At 41.1% G+C, this 26,224-nt stretch overlaps 2 protein-coding genes across 13 annotated transcripts in view; one reads left to right on the top strand and one right to left on the bottom strand.

Moving 5' to 3' along the window:
• Positions 1–10,990: 10,990 nt before the first annotated feature.
• TMEM60 (transmembrane protein 60) lies at positions 10,991–15,634 on the bottom strand. The gene is made up of 2 exons (XM_005550389.4): positions 15,446–15,634; positions 10,991–11,686 (listed from the first exon to the last, which is right to left on the bottom strand). Exon 2 carries the CDS (start codon positions 11,634–11,636, stop codon positions 11,235–11,237), a length of 402 nt encoding a protein of 133 aa, XP_005550446.1. The 5' UTR covers positions 11,637–11,686; positions 15,446–15,634; the 3' UTR covers positions 10,991–11,234.
• A 396-nt stretch (positions 15,635–16,030) lies between these two features.
• The window catches only part of PHTF2 (putative homeodomain transcription factor 2), a 159,506-nt gene continuing 149,312 nt past the window's right edge, over positions 16,031–26,224 (top strand). For 8 of the 12 annotated variants that reach the window (XM_074035677.1, XM_074035673.1, XM_045388652.2 and 5 more), the window contains exon 1: positions 16,031–16,162. The gene's annotated coding sequence lies outside the window, so the exon portion shown is untranslated. Of the gene's footprint in view, positions 16,275–16,959; positions 17,027–26,224 lie in introns of those variants that run through there. The other 4 variants (XM_005550386.4, XM_065541029.1, XM_074035674.1 and 1 more) reach the window with 2 other exon arrangements.

Raw genomic sequence — 26,224 nt, 5'->3', positions numbered from 1 at the left:
TTTGTAATTATTTTCTTTAAATTGACATTTTAATCTTGTTAACTTTAAAAGTACTTTTCTGTCTTCAGTAGAAACCATAAAATCTTGAATTGACTCCAATTTGAAAATCTTTTTTTTTACTCTTAAAGCTAACTCTCAAAAGTTGACTTATGCCAACAGAGACAGATATTGAGGATTATCTTAAAAAGGTCACTAAACCAGGTATGGGTGCTGGGAATGGTACGATAAATACCTCTCTTGTCCCACTAGACGTAACGATTGGGAAGACAAAAGCGCCATTCTTTTCAAAATACTTTTAGACTGCATGATGGGTTTTAGGTGTGGTAGAATAGATCTTAGTCTTTCTCTTACTTGATGTAACTACATTTATATGTAAACACAATTTTACTGGTTTTAGACTGCATTGCCTGTTTTATGAAAGAGTCATGTTTGAGGTTTGGCACTGACAGTACACTTCAGATATGATAATTAAGGGGACAACTCAGGAGAGCTTGTAAGTCCTTTTGTCTTCTATCCTGGCTTTTCTTTTCTTTCTGTAACCCAGTACATACTACAGATGGAAATCATTGCTTTTTAGAACGTCAAGCACCCACAGCCTAAAAACAAAGCTGTCTTTTCCTCGTAGCTTTATGGGTGTTGTATAGCAGTCATATCTCTGCTGAGAGCGGGGAAGGGAGGGGAAGACATCCTGCATTTCAGGTTATCTTCCCTTCCAGCTCTTCTTGGACTTCAGACCCAATCAGGGAATATGAATGAGCTTGAGAACAAAATATGGGCTGGGCGAGTAGAATTTATGTTAACTAGAAATTAAAATTTGTAACTTGTATGTTTAATTACTGTGAACTGCCTACCAAGAACTGCACTGTGAACATGTGAGAACTCTGGATCATTCTGTACATTTTGAAATTTAGAACTTACGCATCTATGTTGTTAGAATGTTAAATCTACACTTTTCTGTAAAGTTCACTGCTGTTGTGCTACTTAAGACTACTAAGTGTACAGAGTCAGAGGCGAATCAGTATTATAGTCGCACAGCCTGGCCAACATGGCAAAACCCCGTCTCTACTAAAAATATAAAACTTAGCCGGGCATGGTGACACGCATCTGTAATCCTAGCTACTCAGGAGGCTGAGGCAGGAGAATCGCTTGAACCCGGGAGGCGGAGGTTGCAGTGAGCCGAGATCGTGCCATTGCACTCCAGCATGGGTGACAGAGCAAGACTCAGTCTCAAAACAAACAACAAACAATATTATAGTCACAAATGTTGTGTAATAGAGAGTTGAGAAACTTCTTTGGACAGACAGTTTGATCCCCCTGCCCCGCCAACCCACAGTTTTTTCTTGAAATTTTATTTGTCAACTAAGCCAGATTTTTACCTGCCTCTACCTCAAATCTGTTGTTTTTAAAAATACCTTTATCTTTAAGTCTGGCTTTTGTTAATGCTCTTGTTCCGTCTTTCTTCCTAAGTTCTTGGGAATTTCTGTCTGCCTTCACTTCCTCATCTTACATTTATTCCTCATTTCACTACAATTTCATTTAAATCCTCACATGTATGTTGAAATGGTTTTCTCAAAAGTTACCTTTTGACTGCCAAATCCAGTGGCTGCACTTCTTTTTTTTTGAGATGGAGTCTGGCACGATCCTGGCTTACTGCAAGCTCCGCCTCCCGGGTTCACGCCATTCTCCTGCCTCAGCCTCCTGAGTAGCTGGGACTACAGGCGCCCTCTACCATGCCCAGGTAATTTTTTGTATTTGTAGCAGAGACGCGGTTTCACCGTGTTAGCCAGGATGGGCTCGATCTCCTGACATCATGATCTGCCCACCTCGGCCTCCCAAAGTGCTGGGATTACAGATGTGAGCCTGCTGCACTTCTTAGTATTTCTATTTGACCCTTGCAGCACTATCATTTTACTCCTAAAACTCTTTATGACCTGTTCTTTTCATGTTGTGTTTCAGTTTCTTTGGAAGGATTCTTTTGCCTGTCTGCCACTATTTAAGGCAGTCTCCATGGTCTTTCCTTTAGGCCTCTACAGTCTGTCCCTGAGCTACCTTCATGATCCCACAGCTTCAGTCAGCCTGGTTTTTCACTTTAGTTCTAATGATCCATATGGTCAAATCTAAATTCTTTTTTGCCTTGCCCTCAAGCATTAGCTGTTTCTTTCCTCCCAATTTGGTTATTGTCATCACTTCCTTCATAATCACCTTAATTTGACTTTTCTCTCTTCCTGTGTCCTTTTGTTTTGTTTTGTTTTGTTTTTTTGAGACAGAGTCTCCGTTGCCCAGGCTAGAGTGCAGTGACATGGTCTTGGCTCACCGCAACCCCTGCCTCCTGGGTTAAAGCGATTCTTGTGCCTCAGCCTCCTGAGTGGCTGAGATTACAGGTGTGCACCACCACACCCCACTAATTTTTGTATTTTTAGTAGAGATGGGGTTTTGCCATATTGGCCAGGCTGGTCTGGAACTCCTGACCTCAAGTGATCCTGCCTCAGCCTCCCCAAGTATCGAAATTACAGGTGTAAGCCACTGTACCTGATTCCTGTGTCCAATTTGTTATGAGATTGAGTCAGCCCCAGAAGTACTTAATAATTCATCTGTTGCTCTTGTCACATCACAGTCATAGTAGATGTTCATCTCACCTGGACTCAAAATACCCTAAAGTGTTCTAGTCCTGTGCCCTTTCCCTCTTTATTCCATTCCATTCTTTGTGTTACCAACAGATTAACCTTTCTAAAATATAGAATTATTACTCTTCTTTGTAGAAGTACTCCTTGGCTTTTCCTTTGCTAACGAATAAAGGTCAAATGCTTAGCATAGCACTGAAGAGCCTTTATTATAGGCCCTCCCTTTCCAGCTTCATGTAACACAATTTCTTCTATTTGATGTGACCAGTTTTCCACTTTACCAGCTGGCAGTAATTGCCATTTTGTGAACTTTTAAAATTCTTTGCCTTTGCTGGGGAAATAAATACCTGGAATACAACATTGTGAGATCTTCTTCCTCTTTTCAAAACTCAGACATCATCTCCTGTACTGCCTTTACAGCAGTGGTCCCCTACCTTTATGACACCAGAGACTGGTTTTGTGGAAGACAATTTTTCCATGGACAGGGGTTGGGTGGGGGATGGCTTCAGGATGAAACTGTTCCACCTCAGATTACCAGGCATTAGATTTTTCAGGAGCATGCAACCTAGATCTGAACTGCATGTCCAGTTCACAATAGGGTTTGCCCTCCTATGAGAATCTAATGCTGCCACTGATCTGACAGGAGGTGGAGCTCAGGTGGTAATGCCCACTTGCACCCCACTCACCTCCTGCTGTGTGGCCTGGCTCCTAATAGGCCACAGGCTGGGACCAGGGGGTTGGGGACCCCTGCTTTACATACAGCGTTTCATAGGCTTTACAGGGGACATCTCCAACTGTCCCCTCACCCAGTAGTTGGTATAGACCCAAATCTGTCTGCTGCCCTCTGCTCATAGCATTAAATATACATATTAAGTACATGTTGGACTGTAGCTAAACGATGAGCTAGAAGTTGGGTATTTTATCACTGTGTATCCCCAACACCTAATATATTTTATACTTGGTGTTCAATAAATATTTGACGGAACATACTGTACACTAGGGGTGGGGGAAGATTAGGTAGGTTTCCTTTCTTTTTAAAGACAGTCTTGCTCTGTCACTCAGGCTGGAGTGCAGTGGCACAATCATGGCTCACTACAGCCTCAAACTCCTGGGCTCAGGTGATTCTCCCGCCTCATCCTCTTGAGTAGTTAGGATTACAGGCGCCCACCACCATGCTTGGCTAAATTTAATTTTTTTTTTTTTTTTTTTGGTAGAAACAGAGTCTCGCTATGTTGCCCAGGATGAACTTTAACTCCTGGCCTCAAGTGATCCTCCCACCTCTGTAGATTTGTATAATTTAAAGTCAGTCTGACTTCAAATTCAATTCTAGGATTACAACAGAAAGAAAAATGGAGACAAGTTGGATGAGAAGGTATTATAAAGAAACCAAGTTTCTTGTTTTGTACTGCAGTCTAACCAAAACTCTTATGGATACAGTTTAAGAAGGTAGTTATTAGACATCCAGGCCCTGTTGGACAGCTTGGAGAGAGTCAGTATTGTAGAAATAAACCCGTAAAACCTGTGAAACTTACCCAACATTTTTCCTTCAGCTGGTTTTTCTAGAGACACACTGAAAATTATTACAAACTAAAGATAAATTTTAACTATTCCTAAAATGATTAAAATGGCAAATATAAGCACCTTTTTTTTTTTTTTTTTTGAGACAGGGTCTCCCTCTTTCGCCAGAGCCACTTTATCTTTTTGAGACGGAGCCTCAGGGAGGAGTGCAGTGGCACGATCTCGGCTCACTGCAGCCTCAACCTCCCAGGCTCAAGTGATCCGCCCAGCTCAGCCTCCTAGTAGCTGGAACTACAGGTGCATGCCACCATGCTCAGCTAATTTTTATATTTTTTGTAGAGACAGTGTTTCACCATGTTGCCCAGACTGATCTTGAACTCCTGGGCTCAAGCATTCCTTCTGCCTCAGCCTCCCAAAGTGATGGGATGACAGGTGTGAGCCACCATGCCTGGCTACATAAGAAACACCTTGATATCTCAGAGTCTGAGGCAGAATTTCACATTTTTAAGTCTTAAGTGGTAGATAAAGTCTGGTTATCAGACAGGCATTCTGTTTAAGCTTTTGTGGTTTTCCCTACTCATGTTTAAAAAAATTCAAAAATTGAAAATACTGAAGATGACAACCTGCCCTAGTTTTTTTTCAGTCTATATCCATTCCATTGCAGGAATGGAAGAAGGACATAAAGATTGCACATTTTCATACAGTTAGTCCTTCTGTAAAACCTGTAAAGCCACTTTATTATTTAGAAACAGGGTCTCACTCTGTTGCCCAGGCTCATTGCCACCTTGACTTCCCTGGGCTCATGTGACCCTCCCACGCCTCAGTCTCTCGAGTAGCTGGGACTACAGGTGTGTACCACCACACCCCGCTAATTTTTTAAATTTTTTATAGAGATTGTGTTTCACCATGTTGCCCAGACTGGTCTTGAACTCCTGGGCTCAAGCATTCCTCCCACCTCAGCCTCCCAAAGTGCTGGGATGACAGGCATGAGTCACTGCTCCCAGCCATGATACTTGACTGCAGGCATTTGTAGCAACATAGCTGAAGTTCAGTAAAAGGGAATAAGGCTGGGCATGGTGGCTCACACCTGTAATCCCAGCACATTGGGAGGCCCAGGTGGGAGGCTTACTTGAGCCCAGAAGTTTGAGACCAACATGGGCCACACAGCAAGACTCCCATCTCTAAATAATTAATAATAGTAGTAAAAACAGCCAGTCATTGTGGCACACACCTGTAGTCCTAGCTACTCAAGAGGCTGAGGTAGGAGATGGCTTGAGCCCAGGAGCTCGAGGCTGCAGTGAGCTATGATCAAGCCACTGCACTCCAGCCCGAGTGAAAGCGAGACCCTGTCTCAAAACAAAAACAACCCACCAAAACCACACTTGTATAACTGTGAGAAAATTACTTAGTCTGTATTTCTCATCTGTAAATGGGAGGGATAATATGTGTTCTGTTAATTTGTGGTGAAAGTTAAGTGACAGAACATGCCAAATGTTTACTGAGCACATTGCCTGGCTTACTCTACATACCTTACATGTTAGCTTCTGCTTCTGGAATTAGTCAAAAGAATAGTTAAAAGAGTTCTGTGCTGGGTCACTCCAGTCATTTCACACCTTCCTCACTATCTCCTCTTTGTATTCTAATTTGGGGCAGAGGATAGGCATCTGTGAGGAGGAATTTCATGAAGGGGTCAAGGCAAGGTATGGTAAAGGCAGGTGGACATCAAAAACTATCTTCCTAGTTCACTGTTTTTCCCAAGCTGGCATTTCAAAATCGTGTCTTATCATAGACTGCCTATTCTTGATTGGATTACAAATTTGTGACTGTCATGTATAGATGATAGTGGTAGACAGGCAAAAGTATAGATAGATGACAACTGCCTTATGGCGTAATACAGTATGACTGACTGACTTGAATACAGGGCAACACAAAATGAGAAACGTGAAGTGTAAGGCAGGTCCCTCAGAAAAGCTTGTAACCCAGTGGTATCTTCAGGGTTTGACAACTGGTAGCTTCCACTGTTACTTTTTATTTTTTCCTTTAACAGGAGACATATTTGTGGAAATAGCATTTGGAGTCCCACTCCTCCTCTTATCCGTGACCATGGGCTAATTATTTATCTGGGCTTTAGTTTCTCCATCATTACAACAAAGAGATGTCCTGTCCTTTTCCACCCTATTCTAAAATTGTGTAACTTTTTTTTTTTTTGAGACAGAGTCTCACTGTGTCGCCCAGGCTGGAGTGCAGTGGCGTGATCTCAGTTTACTGCAACCCAGCCACCTCCTTGGTTCAAGTGAGTCTCCTGCCTGAGCCTCCCGAGTAGCTGGGATTACAGGTGTGCACCATGACACCGGCTAATTTTTGTATTTTTAGTAGAGACAGGGTTGCACCATTTTGGCCAGGCTGGTTTCGAACTCCTGACCTCATGTTACGCCATGTTGCCCAGGTTGGTCTCGAACTCCTGGTCTTAAGTGATTCTCCCACCTCGACCTCCCAGAGTGCTGGGATTATAAGTGAGAGCCACCAAACCCAACCCTCTGCATGTTTTAATATTTATGCCACTAAGTATAAGGACACTAATAATACTTTGTGCTCACAGTGATGTTTACTGTGCAAACATGACCAATCAACAGTAAGGAAAACTCCTTTGGTAGTTTGTGGCTTGTATATATAACACCGAAAGGACTCTGATATATTTTCCTCTCAATAAAGAGAAATTAATTGATTTTCCTGATGACTCAGGTGCGTAGTGATATGCTCGCCCTTGTATGAAGATGATTCTGTGGTTTCCTCTCCTTTGGCTATCACTTCTGTTCATTAGTCAATAGTTCCCTCCTATTTGCTGCACTGTGAAAAAGCAAATTGGAAACCAGATGACCAAATTTATAAAGTTAATAACTTTTTTTTTTTTCCCTGAGATGGACTTTTGCTCTGTTACCCAGGATGGAGTGCAGTGGTGCGATCTTGGCTCACTGCAACCTCTGCCTCCAGGGTTCAAGCAATTCTCCTGCCTCAGCCTCCTGAGTAGCTAGGATTATAGGTGCCGGCCACCACACCCGGCTAATTTTTGTATTTTTAGTAGAGATGAGGTTTTACCATGTTGGACAGGCTGGTCTCGAACTCCTGACCTCGTGATCCACCTGCCTCAGCCTCCCAAAGTGCTGGGATTACAGGTGTGAGCCACGGGGTCCCGCAGGTTAATAACTTTTAAAATTGCAGTAAGCTTGAACCCAAGGATAGATCTCTACTTCTTGAAGCTTTGTACAAGTATTTTTCTTTGTGCTTGAAAGCTCTTTGTTGGTAGATTTGTGTTCATGTTTTACATGTTTGGTTGAGGCTACCATATCTGGTCCCTATGTTCATGAAATGTTACTAAGTTCTGGATCATTTGAATGTTTTTTAAAATTATTATTTTATTTTTTGAGACGGAGTTTCACTCTTGTTGCCCAGGCTGGAGTGCCATGGTACGATCTCGGCTCACTGCAACCGCTGCTTCCCAGGTTCAAGTGGGACTATAGGCGCCGGCCACCACACCCAGCTAATTTTTTGTATTTTTAGTTAAGACAGGGTTTCACCCTGTTGGCCAGGCTAGTCTCGAACTCCTGATCTCAAGTGATCCACCCGCCTCGGCCTCCCAAAGTGCTGGGATTACAGGTGTGGGTGTGGGCCACCACACTTAGCCTTTTTCTTTTTTTTTTGAGACAGGGTCTCACTTTGTCACCCATTGGAGTGCAGTGGTATGATCATAGCTTACTGTAATCTTGAATTCCCGGGTTCAAGCGATTCTCCCACCTCAGCCTTCCATGTAGCTGGGACCACAGGTATGAGCCACTGCACTCCGCCCCTTTTCATAGTTTCAAGTCTTATAAAAAGTTACTTTGTGCACAGGTTGCTTTTACTCAGATTGTTGATGACAAATCTTTTGCCCAAACCAGAGTAAGTTACATCCATGCTAACCTAGAAAAAATCGGCTTTGGTAAGAACCTCTGATGTTTAAGTTTCCTTCATGAGGCAGTGTGTTTAATCTTAAAAAACGTCATTGGTAGATTTCTCTGTCATATAAACAAGAATCCTATAACTAAAACCTAGGAAGGTATTTTCGTACAGTACTGTTTACATATTGGTCCATTTGTTTTGATTTTTCTACCTGTAAGCATGATTTCTATCTTTAATGTCTTTCATTACGTAATGTTTTAATGTAATACATTATGGGTGTATTGAGGCACATATCCATGATAATTTATTGTGCTGCTTCAAGTGTTTATTTAGTAGAGCAGTTCTGCTTTCTGGGAATCCTTCAGATGCTGTTAAAATTCATTGACCCTCATGTGTAAACAAGTTGGTTATCGTGTTGCCGTTTACGTACAATTCTTACCTAATTTCTCTCTCCCTTCCTTGTAGAACTGTTTAGGGGAGCAAGAGACCTTTCCTCTTAACATCTCACACAGAATTCCATTCTGCTTTTATTGCCTAGCACAGGGGTCAGCAAATTACCTCCCGTAGGCCGTATCTAACGCACCACCAGTTTTTCTATGGTGTGTGAGGCAAGAATGGTTTTTATGGCATTAAATGGTTGACACAAAAGTAAAAATAGTATTTTGTGATATGAAAATCATTTGAAATTTAAATTTCATGTCTATAAATAGGGTTTTATTGGGATATAGCCATGGTCTATGGCTGCTTCCTCTGCCATAAAGACGGAGTTGAGTAGTTGCAAAAGAAACCACATCACCTACTGAGCAGCCCTTTACAGAGAAATTTTGCTGCCTTCTGGCCTAGCTGGTTGTTTGCCGCGGTGCCATCCCTTCTTTTCCTTTTCCCTGTACTCCAAAATCCTCTTGGCTGGTTTTTTAGAGAAATGTAAGCTTTCTTCTACTTGGAATTTATTTAATGATAGATCCCATAAACCAAAGCATGGATGGATCTCTCAGTTGAGTTAGAGGTATCTGATCAAGCCTGGGACATTCTATTCCTAGTACTAACTATTCTCAATCCTATTTTTATGTACTGAAAATACTAATTATTGCCAATTATAAGATTAAAATATTTGCAGTTGATTAGTTTTTATTTAGCCTAGTTCTCTAGTTCAAATGCCTAATGAGTTACGCTGTATTAATCTGTTGTGTTGTGAAACTTATGTTATCTGTCATTACAAGGCAGAACTAGACCTTCTGTTTCAGTAGCCAGAAATCACTTTTTTGTTTGATCTTTTTAAAACAGAAAAAAAAAAAATCACTTTAGATTTCTCTTAAAGCTAAAGGTGAGGGTTGTATAGGGTAAGAACAATCATCGTGCTTCAGGGTTATAAAACACTTCAACCTCTTTGGAATTTTTATAAGTACTGCCACCTCTGCTTCATTGGAATTGATTAGTACCTTGAAGGTGATAATATGCTTTCTCAATTCAAGACACTTCTAATTGTGAGAGGGGCACTAATTCCTTGAGACCCGAGGACAACAGGTATAAACTGGGCCTGTCCTGACAGAATCAGGATTATTAGGTCCCCCTAACTTTAGTAAGTGGCAAGCTTCTGCTGTTTTTTTTTTGTTGTTGTTTTGTTTTTTTGAGATGGAGTCTCGCTCTTTCGCCAGGCTGGAGTGCAGTGGTGTGATCTCTGCCTCCTGGGTTCAAGCGATTCTCCTGCCTCAGCCTCCCGAGTAGCTGGGACTACAGGCATCCGCCACCATGCCCAGCTAATTTTTGTGTAGTACAGATGGGGTTTCACCATGTTGGCCAGGATGGTCTCGATCTCTTGACCTCATGGTCTGCCCGCCTTGGCCTCCCAAAGTGCTGGGATTACAGGCGTGAGCCACCGCACCCAGCTTTTCTGCTTTTTTAACATGCCACCTCAGAATTATTTGTCCCAACCAGAAGATAGAGGTAATAATGAATTTAGCCTAGATAAAAATCTGTCAAACTCAGATTCTTTTTTTTTTTTTTTTTTGAGACGGAGTCTAGCTCTGTTGCCCAGGCTGGAGTGCAATGGCCGGATCTCAGCTCACTGCAAGCCCCACCTCCCGGGTTCACGCCATTCTCCTGCCTCAGCCTCCCGAGTAGCTGGGACTACAGGCGCCCGCCACCTCGCCCGGCTAATTTTTTTTGTATTTTAGTAGAGACGGGGTTTCACCGTGTTAGCCAGGATGGTCTCGATCTCCTGAACTCGTGATCCGCCCGTCTCGGCCTCCCAAAGTGCTGGGATTACAGGCGTGAGCCACCGCACCCAGCTTTTCTGCTTTTTTAACATGCCACCTCAGAATTATTTGTCCCAACCAGAAGATAGAGGTAATAATGAATTTAGCCTAGATAAAAATCTGTCAAACTCAGATTCTTTCTAAATGTAAATACAAAATGGCATCCCTGTTTTAGTAACTAGGTTTTTTTTTTCCTTCATAATTTAGAAACACAAATGGCCATTTACTTTGGTCATAATACAACCGTCGTATATTAAACTTCTATTCAAATATGTAGGTTTTGTTTTGTTTTTGAGATGGAGTCTAGCCCTATTATTGCCCAGGCTGGAGTGCAGTGGTGTGATTTTGGCTCACTGCAACCTCCACCTCCAGGGTTCAAGTGATTCTCCTGTCTGAGCCTCCTGAGTAGCTGGGATTACAGGCGCCCACCACCATGCCTGGCTAATTTTTGTACTTTTAGTACAGACGGGGTTTCACCATGTTGGCCAGGCTGGTCCTGAACTGACCTCAAGTGATCCACCTGCCTCGACCTCCCAAAGTGCTGGGATTACAAGTGTGAGCCACCTCGCCTGGCCCAAACATGTAGGTTAAAGGTTTTATATTTACTTACTTTAGATACTGACCACATACAACAGATTATTCAAGAGTCATGTAGAAAAATGAGGTCCAAAACAAACTTTATTTACATAGAGACAATAAGGATCTCAATAACTCAAATACTGAATAATTAAGCTGTAGGTTGACTAGAAGTCCGTGATTCACCAATCCTGTTTTATGGAAGTAGTATAAAACTACATTTGTTATTTTCCCTCAGTTCTCTGGTATTCTTGAAGCTTGAAAGATTCAGAACACTTTAATGGTAACTTGTTGAACAGCAATAGAAATGAGATGATGTACTTAAAAGTCAGTCTCTCACAAAAAAGACGTTATATCCGAGTTCTGTTAAAGCCCCAGTCAGCAAGGCCCATAAAGGAATGAAGACATAGGATAGATTCATGGTAGTAAACTGTTCCAGTTTAGCACAGAGTGCGAGGCAGAAGGCTAATTTAAGTAACATTGCAATGAGGTACCAGGCTTTTTTTTTAATATTGTGTGATCCATGTCGAGGGTCAAAGCCAGACTTACACCGCCCAGCCATTTTCACAATCAGCATGACAAGAAGGATAGTATCAAATATCCAGACTGGAATAAATATGAGGAACCAGTTCCAAGGTGCCTTCTCATCCAGTTTCAACACCAACATGATCAAGAAGAGTAATGTGAAAAGCCAGGTGAGTAGTACTCTCTGAGCCAAGGACATTCTCATTTAAACAGTTTAAAGAGGCTGTTGCAGGATCGAAAAAAAGGGAATACACCCTAAGAGAAGGAGAAAAAGTCAAGATTGTTTTGATACCAGAAAAAAAGTATCACTTCCATTCCTAGTGAACAAAACTGGTTCTTTCCCAACTGACTTCCTAATTTTGAAAACATTCTACTATTCTTCCTTACAAATCCTCTAAAACTTAGTGATCATTGACATTATATCCACCATTCCTTACAGCCCATGACAAAATACAATTTTTAGTATATCCACTGTATAAGCTCTATTCAAAATGTCAGGTGATTCCTTTTCAATGCTATCACTTGAGTCCAGGCACTTACAACTTTATTCTTGCACCGCAAAGATGTTCTTCATCTTCCTATACATTTGCAAATCTGTAATTTTTCATTCAGTTTCAAGGGGTACAAAGAAAAAAGCATTCAAAGTAGTGAAAAAGGGAAAGGTGGGTATCAAGCTGAGAAGAGTTTTAAAAGAAGGGAATGGGAAGGGTGCGCGACTCACGCCAGTAATCCCAGTACTTGGGTAGGAGGTGGGCCTATCACTTGAGCCCAAGAGCTCCACGCCAGCCAGGGCAATATAGCGAAACCCTGTCTCTACAAAAAATAAAAAAATTGGCAAGGCGTGATGGTATGCACCTTGTAGTCGCAGCTACTGAGAGGCTAAAGTGGGAGGATTGCTTGAGTCCAGGAAGTCGAGGCTGTAGTGAGTGACCCGTGAGATCGTGCCACTACACTCCAGCCTGGGCAACAGAGTGAGATCCTGTCTCAATCAATCAATCCATCAATAAAAGGAGGGAATGATTAATAAAAATTACAAGAATATAAAGTAGAATTAACATTTTAGTGGCTGGAGGCAGTGGCTCATGCCCATAGTCCTAACCCTTTGGGAGTCCAAGCAAGGCAGGTGCATCTCTTGAGCCCAGGAGTTCACGACTAGTCTGGGCAACATGGTGAAACCCCGTCTCTACTAAAAATACAAAAAATTAGGTGCAGTAGCATGTGCCTGTATTCCCTCCTACTCGTGATGCTGAAGTGGGAGAATCACCTGAACCCGGGAAGTCAAGGCTGCAGTGAGCCATGTTGCTCACTGCACTCCAGCCTAGGCGATGGGAGTGAGACCACTGTCTAAAAAAAAAAAAATTGTAAAGAGGTTGTTAGGCTATATAATATAAAAGGCATTGGTAACACTGGATTTTCACATAGTCTGAAACTTATATTCTTAAATTCTCACTTATTTTCTCATAAAAATTCTTACAAATATCTTCTTGATATAATAGTTTTTTTCCTTTTAACAATACTCTCACTGATTTGTGGAGATATATATATATATAAAACTACTTGTTATCCATTCAATAATCAGGACCACCTAATAACTTTTGATGTTTTGTGATTATTAGATGCTAAATTTTGGGGGCTATTTCTTATATCACTATTCTGCCTCACTGATCCATATGTTTCTCTTTTGCACTAATACTGTATGACTTACTGTTGCTCTAGGAATGTATTAATATCTGGAAGACCTAGTATCTACTAGCTGTTCTCTTTTCTAGAATCTTTTTTTCTTTTTTGAGATGGAGTCTCACTCTGTCACTCAGGCTGGAGTGCAGTAGCACGATCTCGGGTCACTGCAGCCTCTGCCTCTCGGGTTCAAGTGATCCTCCCACTTCAGTTTCCCAAGTAGCTGGGGTTTCACCATGTTGGCCACGCTGATCTGGAACTCCTGATCTCAAGTGATCCACCCACCTCAGCCTCCCAAAGTGTTGGGATTACAGGTGTGAGCCATCATGCCGGCTTCTTTTCTAGAATATTTTCTATTTTGTCCTTACAGTTTTTCAATGCTAAAATTGCTAAGCTGATTCTTAAAAACTTAGAATTTTGATTGTGAATGCATAAAACTTAGGGATAGCATTTATTTTATTTAATCTTCACATATAGTTTTATGATATGTTCCTCTACTTAAGTTTTTTATACCAACCTTTATGACCATTTGGAAAAAGGATAAGTAGAATGGGAAATCAGAAGCCAGACTGTATGCAGTTAACAGAAGATCAAGAAATGGAAACAATTGAGAACACTTTATTCCTTTGAGGCATTTGGAGAAGAGAAAATGAAAGATAGGGTATATGAAACTGAAAGAAGAAATTTTCAGGAAAGGAAGAATTTATGACTACAAACAGAGAAATAAGCCAATGGGGAATGGCCCTGAAGATGAGAGAGGATACTTGATGGAAAGAGAAAAAGATCAGAAGGTGCTACCCATAGGAACAAAAGCATGCGTGGTAGGAGGAAAGATGCAGGAAGATAATAGAGAAAAGGTGAAGAAACTGGCTAATTGAGCCAAATACCCTAGATTAGCGTGCTCAATTATGTTTTAGAACTAACTTTGATGTACTGTGCAACATCTATACTACTTTAAATAGTGGATGGCTATCACGGTGCAAGAGGACACATCTGTTCTATTTCAACAGTTAAGTATGAGTCTCCTAACTCACCTCTTTTCCCTTATACCCATCTAGTGGCACTTAAACTTGTTTACTTAATTGGCACAGGCTTCATACTGCAGTACTTTTGCTCCTAAGGAGGCATTTTTCTGTGTTGGTTTCCTTTCCCGGCCAGAGGCTGCCATATAGTGGGATGTGGGACTGAATTTGGAAGCAGGGTTGGATGGGTGTGTGTTGATTAATAACCATGGATGGATTTCATCCTGTAAATTGCACAATCCCCATCTCCAATCTATCTGGCCGTTTTTGTGAACCTCTGAAAAACGGTTTACGATTATACATTTGCTTAAACCTAACTGTTCCATCTGCCATCGGATAAGACAAGCTTCATTTTTTTCTTATATTTGGCTGCACTCACCACAGGTGCTTTAAGGCTGGAGGTGAAAGGATGCAAGTAACAATCTTATCGTGCCTACAAGATTTATAATGTGGGATGTAACAAAATTCTGTTATGTTCTTGCACGAAAATACCCTCAGTGGGGAAGCACTGCTGATACTTAAATGACGATTGAAGGATTGTACGCTTGTAGGCTGAGCTACAACGATGACATACGATCCCAGTTTTACATTTACGTCTTCATCAATTTGGGCAGTCGTTATGTTTCCTACTATTCTCTCCACATGAAAGGGGGAGGTGCGTACTCCAAAAATGTGCTCAACTAAAATGTTTCCCATTTAAGGTGGCTATTTCCTGCACTAGGAAGACACTTAAATATTTGTTAATGATTCCTTATTCATTTTTAAAACCTTCGGAGTGACCCCGTTATGGAAATATATAGAGCCCCACCCACATCGCCCGCGGGTGGGTATCAGCCCCCATTTCCCTTCTCTCGCCACTGCCAGTACTCTACCAAGTGAACCTGCCTCATCCCAAAGATAATTTTGCTTCATGAGTCCACATATTTATTCTTCATAATGAGTCGCTTTTGAAAAGCCTTGCAGCAACGGCCTTGCCAAAGGAACAGCGTTCTGCTTACAACTTAGCTTATCTGGGGGCCTACTTGCCCCTGGAACTTCAGGACGCTCCTAAACTATACTTGCCCTTCTGCAAACACCGACAGTTGGCTCGCGGCGCCCCACCCGGACGCTCCCCTTTTATGGGCTGTGGGCCCAGCACACGTTGGAGTTTACCACGGTTCCTGCTGGATGCGCACAGAAGCCCTGGAGCCAAGCAGGCGTGTGCGCGTTTGGGGCTGGCTGTGTGATGGGTTGGGGGTCGGCCGCACAGCCCACGGAAGCATCAGGAGATCAGCGCCGGTCTACCGTGCGGGTTAGGGCAGAGCCCCAGACTCACCTGGCAGCGCCACCGGCCGGAGAGCGGAGAGGGACGCGAAGATCAGGAAATTCGCCAGTTTGGATGCTTGTCCTTTTCCGCACTTTTCCCCCCATTAAATCCAGAACCCGTCACATGATAATTAAGAAAAAAATTCAGTTCCGCCTCCCCAAAACACTGCGTTATAGGATCTCTCAGTCCTACCTCAGTGCCGCGCCCACATCCGGGGCTGGGTCTCACCGCCCCTGAGCCTATCCTATAGGTAGGGAGGACGCCAATCTGGATTCAGAGGTCCCTTTTCCGCGGTAATTGGACCATTTGTCCTCCGGTGTAAACCAATCGACTTTCCTAACTTTCGGGTTGGACAGAAAGGCGGCAATAAAAAGCCCCATTGGTCCCGCCTCTCTACTGTCACGGGTTAGGAGGGAAATCAGTCCAAGTTCAGCCTGGAGTTTCCGTGCTCCCATTGGGCCCACAGATGTTAATCAGAGCAGCCGGAGCTCAGCTCCGCCCTCTCGGGACGCCCCGCCCCTCCTCCCATCCTCCCTGCCCGCGCGCAGTGACTGCAGGCTCCGGCGCAAAATCCTGCGGGAGAGGGGGTGGGGCAACGCTCTGGAGGCAGCGCGCCCGCCGGCAGCCTCGTTGTGGCTCCTCGGGCTCTGTCGGCGGCGGCGCTAGCCTCGGAGTCTCCCGCGCGCACCTCAGCCGCCTCCTAGCGGCGCGGCGCCCGCTCCTACGGTAAGAGCGGCATCACCTCCGCGCTCGGGTGGGCCATGTGGAGGTCGTCGAGTTCTGACACAATCTCGAGGATGGATCGGGACGAGGGAGGATAGCGGTCGTCGGGATGGAGGTGGGGGCTCCGGGGCCAGCGCGTCGCCCTCCGCCGCCGGCGTCTTTCCCGGCAGTCTCCCGTACCTGAGGGCCGGAGTCAGCCGCGACCCCCTCCTATCAGTCGGCTGGTGGCGGAGGCTCAGCCGCCTTCCCCCCGAGCTCGCGCGGTCCTCAAGCCTTGATGGTGACTGGCCGAACCCCAGCACCGCCACCCGCCCCTCGGGCCCCGCTCCCAGGCCCCTGTCCTTTGCTTCCTTCCCTTAGCGCTGTGCTGAGGGGACGTCGGGTCCTGGAAGGGCGTTCAGGGGTCTCGGGTGGCTAGCCCGGCGGGCAGGGAGAGGTCAGCTAGCGGCCGGAGGAGCGGGCTCGGGGAGGGGGGGGGGGGCGGCGGCGGCTCGCGCGCTGGCGGAGGTGGAAGGAGGGTCGCTGCCCTGCCCCCTCTGAGCAGGCGGCAGTCGAGTTTTCCGATCCCAACACGGCGGAGAGGGTGCTGAGATGCTAGGCATGGGCCTTAAGGGGTAGTTCCCGTCTGGAAACAATACCGTGCTCCAACAGCATGCTTCGGTTTTTCTTATTTTTATCTGCCCAGTGTTGACAGCCAGCATTCTGGTATTGTCCTTCGAGTCATGGCTTTCTAACTCAGCACCTCCTTGTGTAACTTCAGGGATCATTCTGTCACTAATCTGTCACCCTTTTTATTTTTAGCGTGGCAAAAACAAGGAACTGCCTTATACTAACCTGTGCAGGATCTGGAACAATTTATTAATCTCAGTGCGTACTTTACATGCCAAGTAATTTTGAAATTCATGGTGAATATTAAATATTTTGTAGTTTTCGGTTACTTTCTTTGTGTATAGTATATCCTCCTTGCTTTGAGACTACTTTTTAGGTGTGATACTTTAATCTTACAGTTTTTGGTTAGCTTTTGCCATTTTTAAACGTTTTTTTCATTTTTTTTCCTCCAAGACTTTGGCTAGAGACTTAGTATTTGATCTTGTTTTCAGGTATTTTTGTAAAGTTTGTTTTCTTTCAAACTGGGCTTTTTTCGCCGTATTTTTAATACTGGAAGGGGAATTCTGAGAGTCTGGAAACTGCGCACTTTAGCCTAAAGAGCCACAAAACAGTATAACAATTTGAAATCCTAACTTGGATATGGTGTATGGACTGCAAATTTTAAGAGAAGGAAATGGATATGCCTTGTCAGTTGCAGTGGCTCAACCTCCATAACCTAGAGGAGAGGAATCTGGAGGTCTGGGGAGAATGAGCCGTGTCTGGGGCCAGAAACAAAGTGGTTCCAGGAAATTTTTTTGCTCCAGAAATAGCCTGCCTCCCACACAGACTAGCTGTCTGAATGCATCTGATAGTTTTAGGTTAGGTGTTAGTGAGGTGGAGAGTTTTCGTGTTCTAATTTTGACCACTTTCTGGTGGAGCATGAAAATGTGGTGAGTAAACAAGTATAGTATACAATAGGGGCACTCTTGCATAGTCAAGCCTCCAAGAGTAAACTTTCTTTGAGCCCAAACTGGCACTGGACAGTTGGCCTTAAAAATAAGGTGACCCACCCAGTTTTTAAACCATGAACCTTTTTTGGCTGGTCCATTTAATGCAGAATTGCAAGGAATTTGTAACGAAAAAAACCTTCACTAAAATGAAGAGAATTTAGGGTGTCATGTGGATAAAATGAGACTTGAAATAGTTGGACTACTTGTATATTATTTAATCATTTTAGTCCTGTGAGATGGGTACTGATTACTGTCATTTTATAGATGAGCAAACCAAGACTTAGTTAACTAATTTGTTCAAGATTTCTTCACTGATGAGTCAGTAGAGGTGAGATTTACACCTATACACTCTGATTCCAAAGCCTACGTTCCAAGCCATTATACTTTATTACCACAGTAAAATTGGATTCTTGGAGACTTTATAGTAGGAGACTACTCAGTGGAAAATAATGCTGCAAAACCGTAAATTGAATCCACTATTTTACATAGTAACACTTTGAGATCATTGTATAATAGGCACTATTGGATTTTGCTGAAGATAAAGGGATGGAGTTACCTTCTCTGTGTTTGAGGAGCATCCATTTGATGGGAGAGATAGGTATTTGAACAAACTATGATAATACAATACGATATATACAGATTCAGCATCTGTAAACTGAAAATCTGAAATGCTGTAAAATCTGAAACCTTTTGAGTGTCAAGATGTTGCCACAAGACACTTGACTTCATATGACAGGTTACAGTCAAAATACAGTCAAGCCAGGCGCGGTGGCTCACGCCTGTAATCCCAGCACTTTAGGAGGCCAAGGAGGGTGGAGCACCTGAGGTCAGGAGTTCAAGGCCAGCCTGACCAATATGATGAAACCCCGTCTCTATTGAAAATACAAAAAAAATTAGCCGGGCGTGGTGGCATGCACCTGTAGTCCCAGCTACTCCGGAGGCTGAGACAGAAGACTCACTTGAATCCAGGAAGTGGAGGTTGCAGTGAGCCGAGATTGTGCCACTGCACTCCAGCCTGAGTGACAGAGCAAGACACCATCTCAAAATAAAAAATAAAAAAAGTCAAAACTTTGTTTCATGCACAGAATTATTTTAAAATGTTATATAAAATTACCTTCGGGCTATGTGTATAAGGTGTAAATGAAACATAAATGAATTTTGTGTTTATACTTGGGTCCCATCTCTAAGATACCTCTTTATGTATATGCAAATATTCCAAAATCCAAAATGCTTGTGGTCCCAATAATTCTTGAGACAAGAATTCAGTTAAAGTATAGACAGTCTGGATTTGAATTCCTGGAACATAATACCAAACCTCTTTTAGCATCAGTTCCCTTATCAGTTTAATGGAAAGGATAATACTTCAAAGACGATATTAAGTCTTAAATAAAATATATAAAGTACTGGCACATGGAAAGCAGTGAATAAAAAAGAAACAATAATTTTAAGAGAGAACTAGTTGGGTTTCAGGGGAGCTAACACTGAAGCCTTAAAGGTCTGAAGGTGGTATTTGTAGGTGGGGAAGGAGGGCATTCCATGCAGAACAGGAAGAGGCAGAGTCTCAGAACAGAAATGTGGATTGCTGAGGGAATGGTAAGTAATTGTAGCTTTGTATAAAATGTATGTGTGAAGGCCAGGTTTAAGTGATAATGGTATGTAAATGTGATTGGACAAAGTGAGTACTACCCAATTTTGATAATTGGAAATTGCATACTTAGATACTAAAATTACAGGAAAACCTCAGCAGTTTGTCCATTATTACATGTTTATTTAATATTTACCTTACAATACTTATTTTCCCAGTTCAAAGTAAGACTCGAAGAATTCCAAAGTGACGGTTGCCATCCTTTAACCCCTTTACCTAGTCTGTAACCACCTGGAGTCATTATTGCAAACTCCCCTTTGCATATTTTGACTGTCTTTTCTTAACCCCTACTTGATATATGATAGTGGGCCAGAATTTTTTTTATTTTGAGACAGAGTCTCATTCTGTCTTCCAGGTTGGAGTAGAAGTGCGATCACTGTAAAACCTTGAACTGTCAGGCTCAGGCAATCGTGTTGCCTCAGTCTCCTGAGCAGCTACACCTGCAGGCATGCACCACTGTGTCCAGCTAATTTTTTAATTTTTATTTTTTTGTAGATACAGGGTCTTGCTATGTTGGGCAGGCTAGAGACCTCAAGCGATTTTCCCACCTTGGCCTCCCAAAGTCTTGGGATTACACATGTGAGCCTCCACACCTGGCCAGGGTGTTTTAAATTGGGACTGCCCTTGAAAATCTGAGAAAGTCTCATGCTTCTGTCTTCTCAGATTAATACCGAACCATAAATACATTAAATTTACAAATCTGAAACATCACTTGATGACCAGAATCATGTGAAAGTGGAAAATATTAAGTGACATTTAGGAAAACTGCATTTTTAGTCCACCTTGTTAGTCTCATGAAAATTGCTAATGTGACACAAAATATAGAAGTGAGTTTTCAGATGAGAACAACTGACTGCTTCCTAGAACAGGTAGTTGTAGAGCACTAGGAATGAAAATATGCTGGATTTTATTCTGGGTACTGAACAGGAACTGGGGCAGGAAATAGCTGTGGCTGAACCACTACCTGATAATAATCATAACATGATTAAATTTGACATTTAAGGAGAGGAAGTAAAGGGAAAAGTGCATAGTGTGCAGCTTTCCAGTTGCAAAAACAGTTCAAGAAAGGGGCTGTTCAAAGTATATCTACAGCAATTTTAAAGACATGTAGGCACTCATATTTGTTGCATGAATGAAAGTACTTTTGTAAGACCTTCTGTATAGGATTTGTTACAGATAGCAAAAAATGTATGAAACTTAGGTGGCACGGGTTTTGGTGCTCTATAGACCTAGGTTCAAGGCCTGATACTGACATCACTGGTTGTGTGACATTGGACTCCTTATGTAATATTTTTGAGGTTCAGTTTTATTTATTCACCAAATGGAGTTACCTACTTTCTGAGATTTTAAGAATTAAATGAGATAATAATGTATGTAAAGCACTTAACATATTCTTGGTTTATAAGACTAGCTCAAAAAGTGGTTGCTGCAATTATTTGACTAAGTTGAACAGGCGTGTGTGCGTGTGTGTATGTATGTTTTAAAATACCAATTCCCAGATAGAATAAGAGAAGCCAGAAAATGTCCAACAAGCAAATAAAACCTTAAAAAGAGGCAATAGGATTCAACAGGTAGAGTTGAATAATCATTTTACCCACACAAAAGAAGGGAAAATATATGGAGAGAGCTTCACATTATCAATTTTTTTCTGAAGAAAGTACGTCAAATTCATTAAACCAGATGGAGTGCATAAATAAGGTTTTGCTATTCGAAATGACAATGAAAAACATAAGTGAAGTAGGGTTTCAGTACCATGAATTAAGTGTATAGGGAAAGGGACTCGTTTTCTCAAATCTCTTAACCACTTTCTTATTTCTAAAATTCTTTGACAAGGAAAAGCTATTAATTGTATAGTTATGGGAATGCTTTAATTGCAAGTAATCCTGGGAGACAGAGCATACTGATTTATCTACACAGATTTCCTGCGTGTTCATTCCATATATCCCATTGTCTTTTGTGTGTCTTTTAGGTGCTGAATGTATGAATGCATCATTTGTTGAAAAATAAACCCATCTTCTTGTTCCTAAATCTGTTTTACCCTTGTAGTCTCTATCTTAATGAGGGTTCTTTTTTTCGTTTGATATAGAGTTTTGCTCTTGTTGCCCAGGCTGGAGTGCAATGGTGCGATCTTGGCTCACTGCAGCCTCCTTCTCCTGACTTTAAGCAATTCTCCTGCCTCAGCCTTGCGAGTAGCTGGGATTACAGGTGCCCGTCACCATGCCCAGCTAATTTTTGTATTTTTAGTAGAGATGGGGTTTCACCATGTTGGCCAGGCTGGTCTTGAACTCCTGACCTCAGGTGATCCACCCGCCTTGGCCTCCCAAAGTGCTGGGATTACAGGCGTGAGCCACCATGCCTGGCCTTAATGAGGGTTCTTTTAGTGTTCAAGCCAAGAGTCATGTGGTGTCCTTACTCTGTTCCTCTCCATATCTTTAATTGCCAGTCAATTACTACATCTGGTCCTCTGTCTGCTTCTACTAACATCCATCTTTCAATCTGGCCTGGTCCCAACACCCACAATTAAGAAAAAAACAAAACAACCATTGCCACTGACTTAGTTCAAACCTCATTATTGTCCCCAAATTATGTCATTTATTTCCTTTTAGGAAATTAAATTCTTCACACAGCTTATTCACACAGTTCTTCACACAGCTTCCTTCAGAATAATTTTGCTGAAATACCAACATAATGATATCAAAATTATATTTTTAGTGTCTGCACATGACGGTTAATAAATATTTGATCCTTCCATGTATCTTAAACTTCAGACAATACTAAGTGACTTACATATATAGGCTTGTTAGGCTTGGGATTTTCTTTGTGGGAAGGATTTTAACTGTAAATTCAATTTCTTTAATAGACACAGACTTACTCAGTTTATTTCTTCTTGAGTTAGCATTGATAGTTTGTATTTTCCTAGGAATCTGTTCATTTCATCTAAAGTTGTTAAATTCATTGGCATAAAATTATTCATGACATTTTCTTATTAATCTTTTTAATATCTGTAAGACATATAGTGCTGTCCTCTCTCTCATTCTGACTGCTGTCTTTTCTCTTTTCTCTCCTGTTCTCCTGGCTAGAGGTTTATTGATCTATTTTATTGATCCTCTCAGAGAACCAGTTTTTAGTTTTTTGTATTGATTTTCTATCCTCAATTTCACTGGTTTCTATTCATCTTTATTATTTTTGTTTCTACTGTTTATTTTGCATTTTATTTGTTCTTGATTTGCTAGAATCTTAAGTTGGAAGCTTGGCTCATAATTTGAAACATTTATTCTTCTCGAAAAGGAGTGTTTAATTCTATAAAATTCTCCCCTAAATAGTGTTTTGACTGCATCTCATGAATTTTGATATGTTTTCATTTTCATTAAAGTTCAGAATCCTTGATAAATTCCTTTGTGATTTCTTTGACTCCACTTGTTATTTAGAAGTATGTAGATGAGTTTCCAAATATTTGGGGATTTTTCAGATATTTTTTCCTTAGTTCTAACTTGATTTCGCTGTGGTCAAAGAACATACATTGTATGTTTTGAATCATTTTAAATTTATTGAGACTTGTTTTATGGCCCAGATTATGGTCTGCCTTGGCAAATGATTCATTCACACTTGAAAATAATTTTGGGTGGAGTGGTTTATAAATGTCAGTCAAGGCTGGGTGGGATGGCTCACACCTGTAGTCCCAGCACTTTGGGAGGCCGAGGCAGGGGGATCATTTGAGGTCAGGAGTTCGAGACCAGCCTGGCCAACATGTTGAAACCTCGTCTCTACTAAAAGTACAAAAAATTAGCTGAGGTTGGTGGTGTGTGCCTGTAGTCCTAGCTACTCAGGAGGCTGGGGCAGAAGAATTCTTTGAACCTAGAAGGTGGAGGTTACAGCAAGATCACACCACTACACTCTAGCCTGGGTGACTCCATCTCAAAAAAAAAAAAGTCAGTCAAGTCAAGTTGGTTGATAGAATTGTTCAGGTCTTCTATATGTCCTTGTTGATTTTGTCTACTTGTTATATCAATTTTTGAAAGAATGGTATTGAATCTCTATAGATGTGGACTTGCTGATTTCTCCTTGCAATTCTTTAAATTTTTGCATTATGTATTTTGAAGTTCTATTGCTAGGTGCACGCATATTTATGATTGTTATGCTTGCTTGGTGAATTGGATCCCTTTATCATTGTGAAATGGACCTCTTTAATCCTGGTAATATGTTTTGCTCTGAAATCTATTTTGTATAGCCATTCGAGCTTTGTTTTCATTGGAGTTAACATGATATTTTTTTCCATCTTTTTACTTTCTACCTTTTTTATGTTTATATTTAAGTGAGTATCTGACAGATACACATAAAAATAGGTCTTGCTTTTGGGTCTTGGGTCTTGCTTTTTAAAATCTAGTTTCCTAATCTCTGCCTTTTAATTTAGACCATTTACATTTAATGTGATTATTGATATTATTGGGTTTAAGTCTATCATCTTGCTATTTGTTTTTTGTCTCATCTGTTCTTTCTACCTTTTTTGGATTCTTTGAGTATTTTTATGACTTCACTTTATAACCATTTTTGACTTGTCTGTGACTCTTTTTTTCTTGTAGTTTTGTTTGTAGTAGCTAGTATACATCATTATTACAGTCTACTTTTGAGTAATAAAACTACTTCATATATTTTATGAGAACCTTTTAACAGTATACTGTTTCCCCTTTCTGAAACTTTGTGCTGTTATTTGTGCTGTATATTTTAAATCCCAAACTATGTTGTTGATCTTTTACCTTTAGTCAGTTCTCTTTTAAAGAGATTTAAACACACATACACACACATACATTTTATATACATAAAATTTTTTAAAGACTCTTAGATTTGCCCCTTTTAAGGTTGAATAATATCCTATCATATGTATGTACTATTTTTTGTTCATCCATTGATGGACATTTGGGCTGCTTCTGCCTTTTGCCTATTGTCAATAGTGCTGCTATGAATATGAGTGTGTGAGTATCTCTTTGAAACTCTGCTTTCAATTCTTTTGGATATATTGACAGAAATGCGATTGCTGAATCATATGGTAGTTCTATTTTTAATCTTTTTGTACCATTTTACAATTGCATCAACAGTGCAGAAGGGCTCCAATTTTTCCACATTTTCATCAATATTTATTTTCTGTTTTTTTTGTTTTGTTTTTATGATAGCCGTCCTAATGGATGTAAGGTGATATCTTGTGGTTTTGATTTGTACTTTTCTGATAATTAGTGATGTTGAGCATCTTTTTGTGTGCTTGTTGGCCATTTGTGTATCATCTTTGGGCACATGTCCATTCAAATCCTTTGCCCATTTTTAAATCAGGTTATTTGATTTTTTGTTATTGTGTTGTAGGAGTCATCTATATATTCTGGATATCAACCCCTTACCAGATTTATGATTTGCAAATATTTTCTCCCATTCTGCAAGGGAGAAAAATATATGCCTTTTGATGCACAAAAGGTTCTAAGTTTGACGTAGTCCCATTTGTCTGTGTTTGCTTTTGTTGCCTATACTTTTGGTGTTATAGCCAAGAAATAATTGCCAAGTCAGATGTTATGAAGCTTTCTCCTGTGTTTTCTTCTAGGAGTTTTTTAGTTTTATTTCTTATGTTTAGGTGTTTAATCAATTTTGAGTTAAGTTTTGTAGAGGGTATAAGATAAAGGTCCACCTTCATTCTTTTTGTTGTATCCCATTTTCCCAGCACCATTTGTTGAAGAGATTGTTCTTTTCCTACTGAGTGGTCTTGGTACCCTCATTGAAGATTATTTGACCACATATGTGAGGGTTTATTTCTTGGGTCTTTATTACATTTGTTGATTTATCTTTATACCAATATCACACTGTTGTGATTACTGTTTTGTAATATGTTTTGAAATCAGGAAGTGTGAGTCCTCCAAATTTGTTGTTCTTTTTAAAAATTGCTTTGGCTATTTGGGGTCCCTTAAGATTCGATATATATTTTAGTATGAGTTTTTTGGTTTCTGCCAAAAATGCTCTTGGGATTTTGATAGGGATTGCACTGAATCTGTAGATTGCTTTGGGTAGTATGGAAATTTTAACCGTGTTACATTTCTCAGTCCATGAACATGGAATTTCTTTTCATTTATTTGAGTCTTTAATTTCTTTTAGCAATGTTTTAAATAATAGATGTTGCAGTGTCCTTGTTTACAAGTCCTTTCATCTTTGTCATTTGTGGGTCTGATTCTGTTTCCTCATCATGAATTATATTTTCCTGTTTACTTATATGCCTGCTAATTTTTGTTTGAATGCCAGACATTTTGTATTTCACGTTGTTTAAAGCTGTAATTGGTCTTCCTGCTCCTTTTTGGTGATTCTTTCCATTGCTTCAGGTAATTTTTCCTACACTGCATATGCCAGTCAATATTCAACTGAAGACTTAAGGGGAATCCTCTACAGAGCTACAGAACTGTCTTTGTGCAGTTCTCTCCTCTTTGGATACTTTGCTCTAGGAATTCTAGCTGCCTTGATGTCTCTGAATACTCAAATCTGGCTTGTCAATGTAGGGATACTTCTGGGCTTTGGATTTTCCCCTTCTGGCACTGCATCCTGGAAACTTTGCAGACAGCACACTTGGACAATCATAGGGCTCACTTTTTGTTTCCACTCTTTCAAGGATGTGCTATCAGTTACCCAAATATCTGAAAACATTTCACTTTTTTTCCTAACTTTTTAGTTTTTAAATGGAGAGGAATAATCTGGTTCTCATTACTCCCATCATGGCTAGAAGTGGGAACTCCTGTATACTGAGTTTTGAAGTAATATTTTAAATGGAAAGTATAAAAAGTACCATTTTGGTTTTAT

Source organism: Macaca fascicularis, chromosome 3 (genome assembly GCF_037993035.2).
Source record: "Macaca fascicularis isolate 582-1 chromosome 3, T2T-MFA8v1.1".
Taxonomy (NCBI): domain Eukaryota; kingdom Metazoa; phylum Chordata; class Mammalia; order Primates; family Cercopithecidae; genus Macaca; species Macaca fascicularis.
The sequence above is the reverse complement of the archived record's forward strand: the minus strand, read 5'-3'. Positions and strand labels throughout refer to the sequence as shown.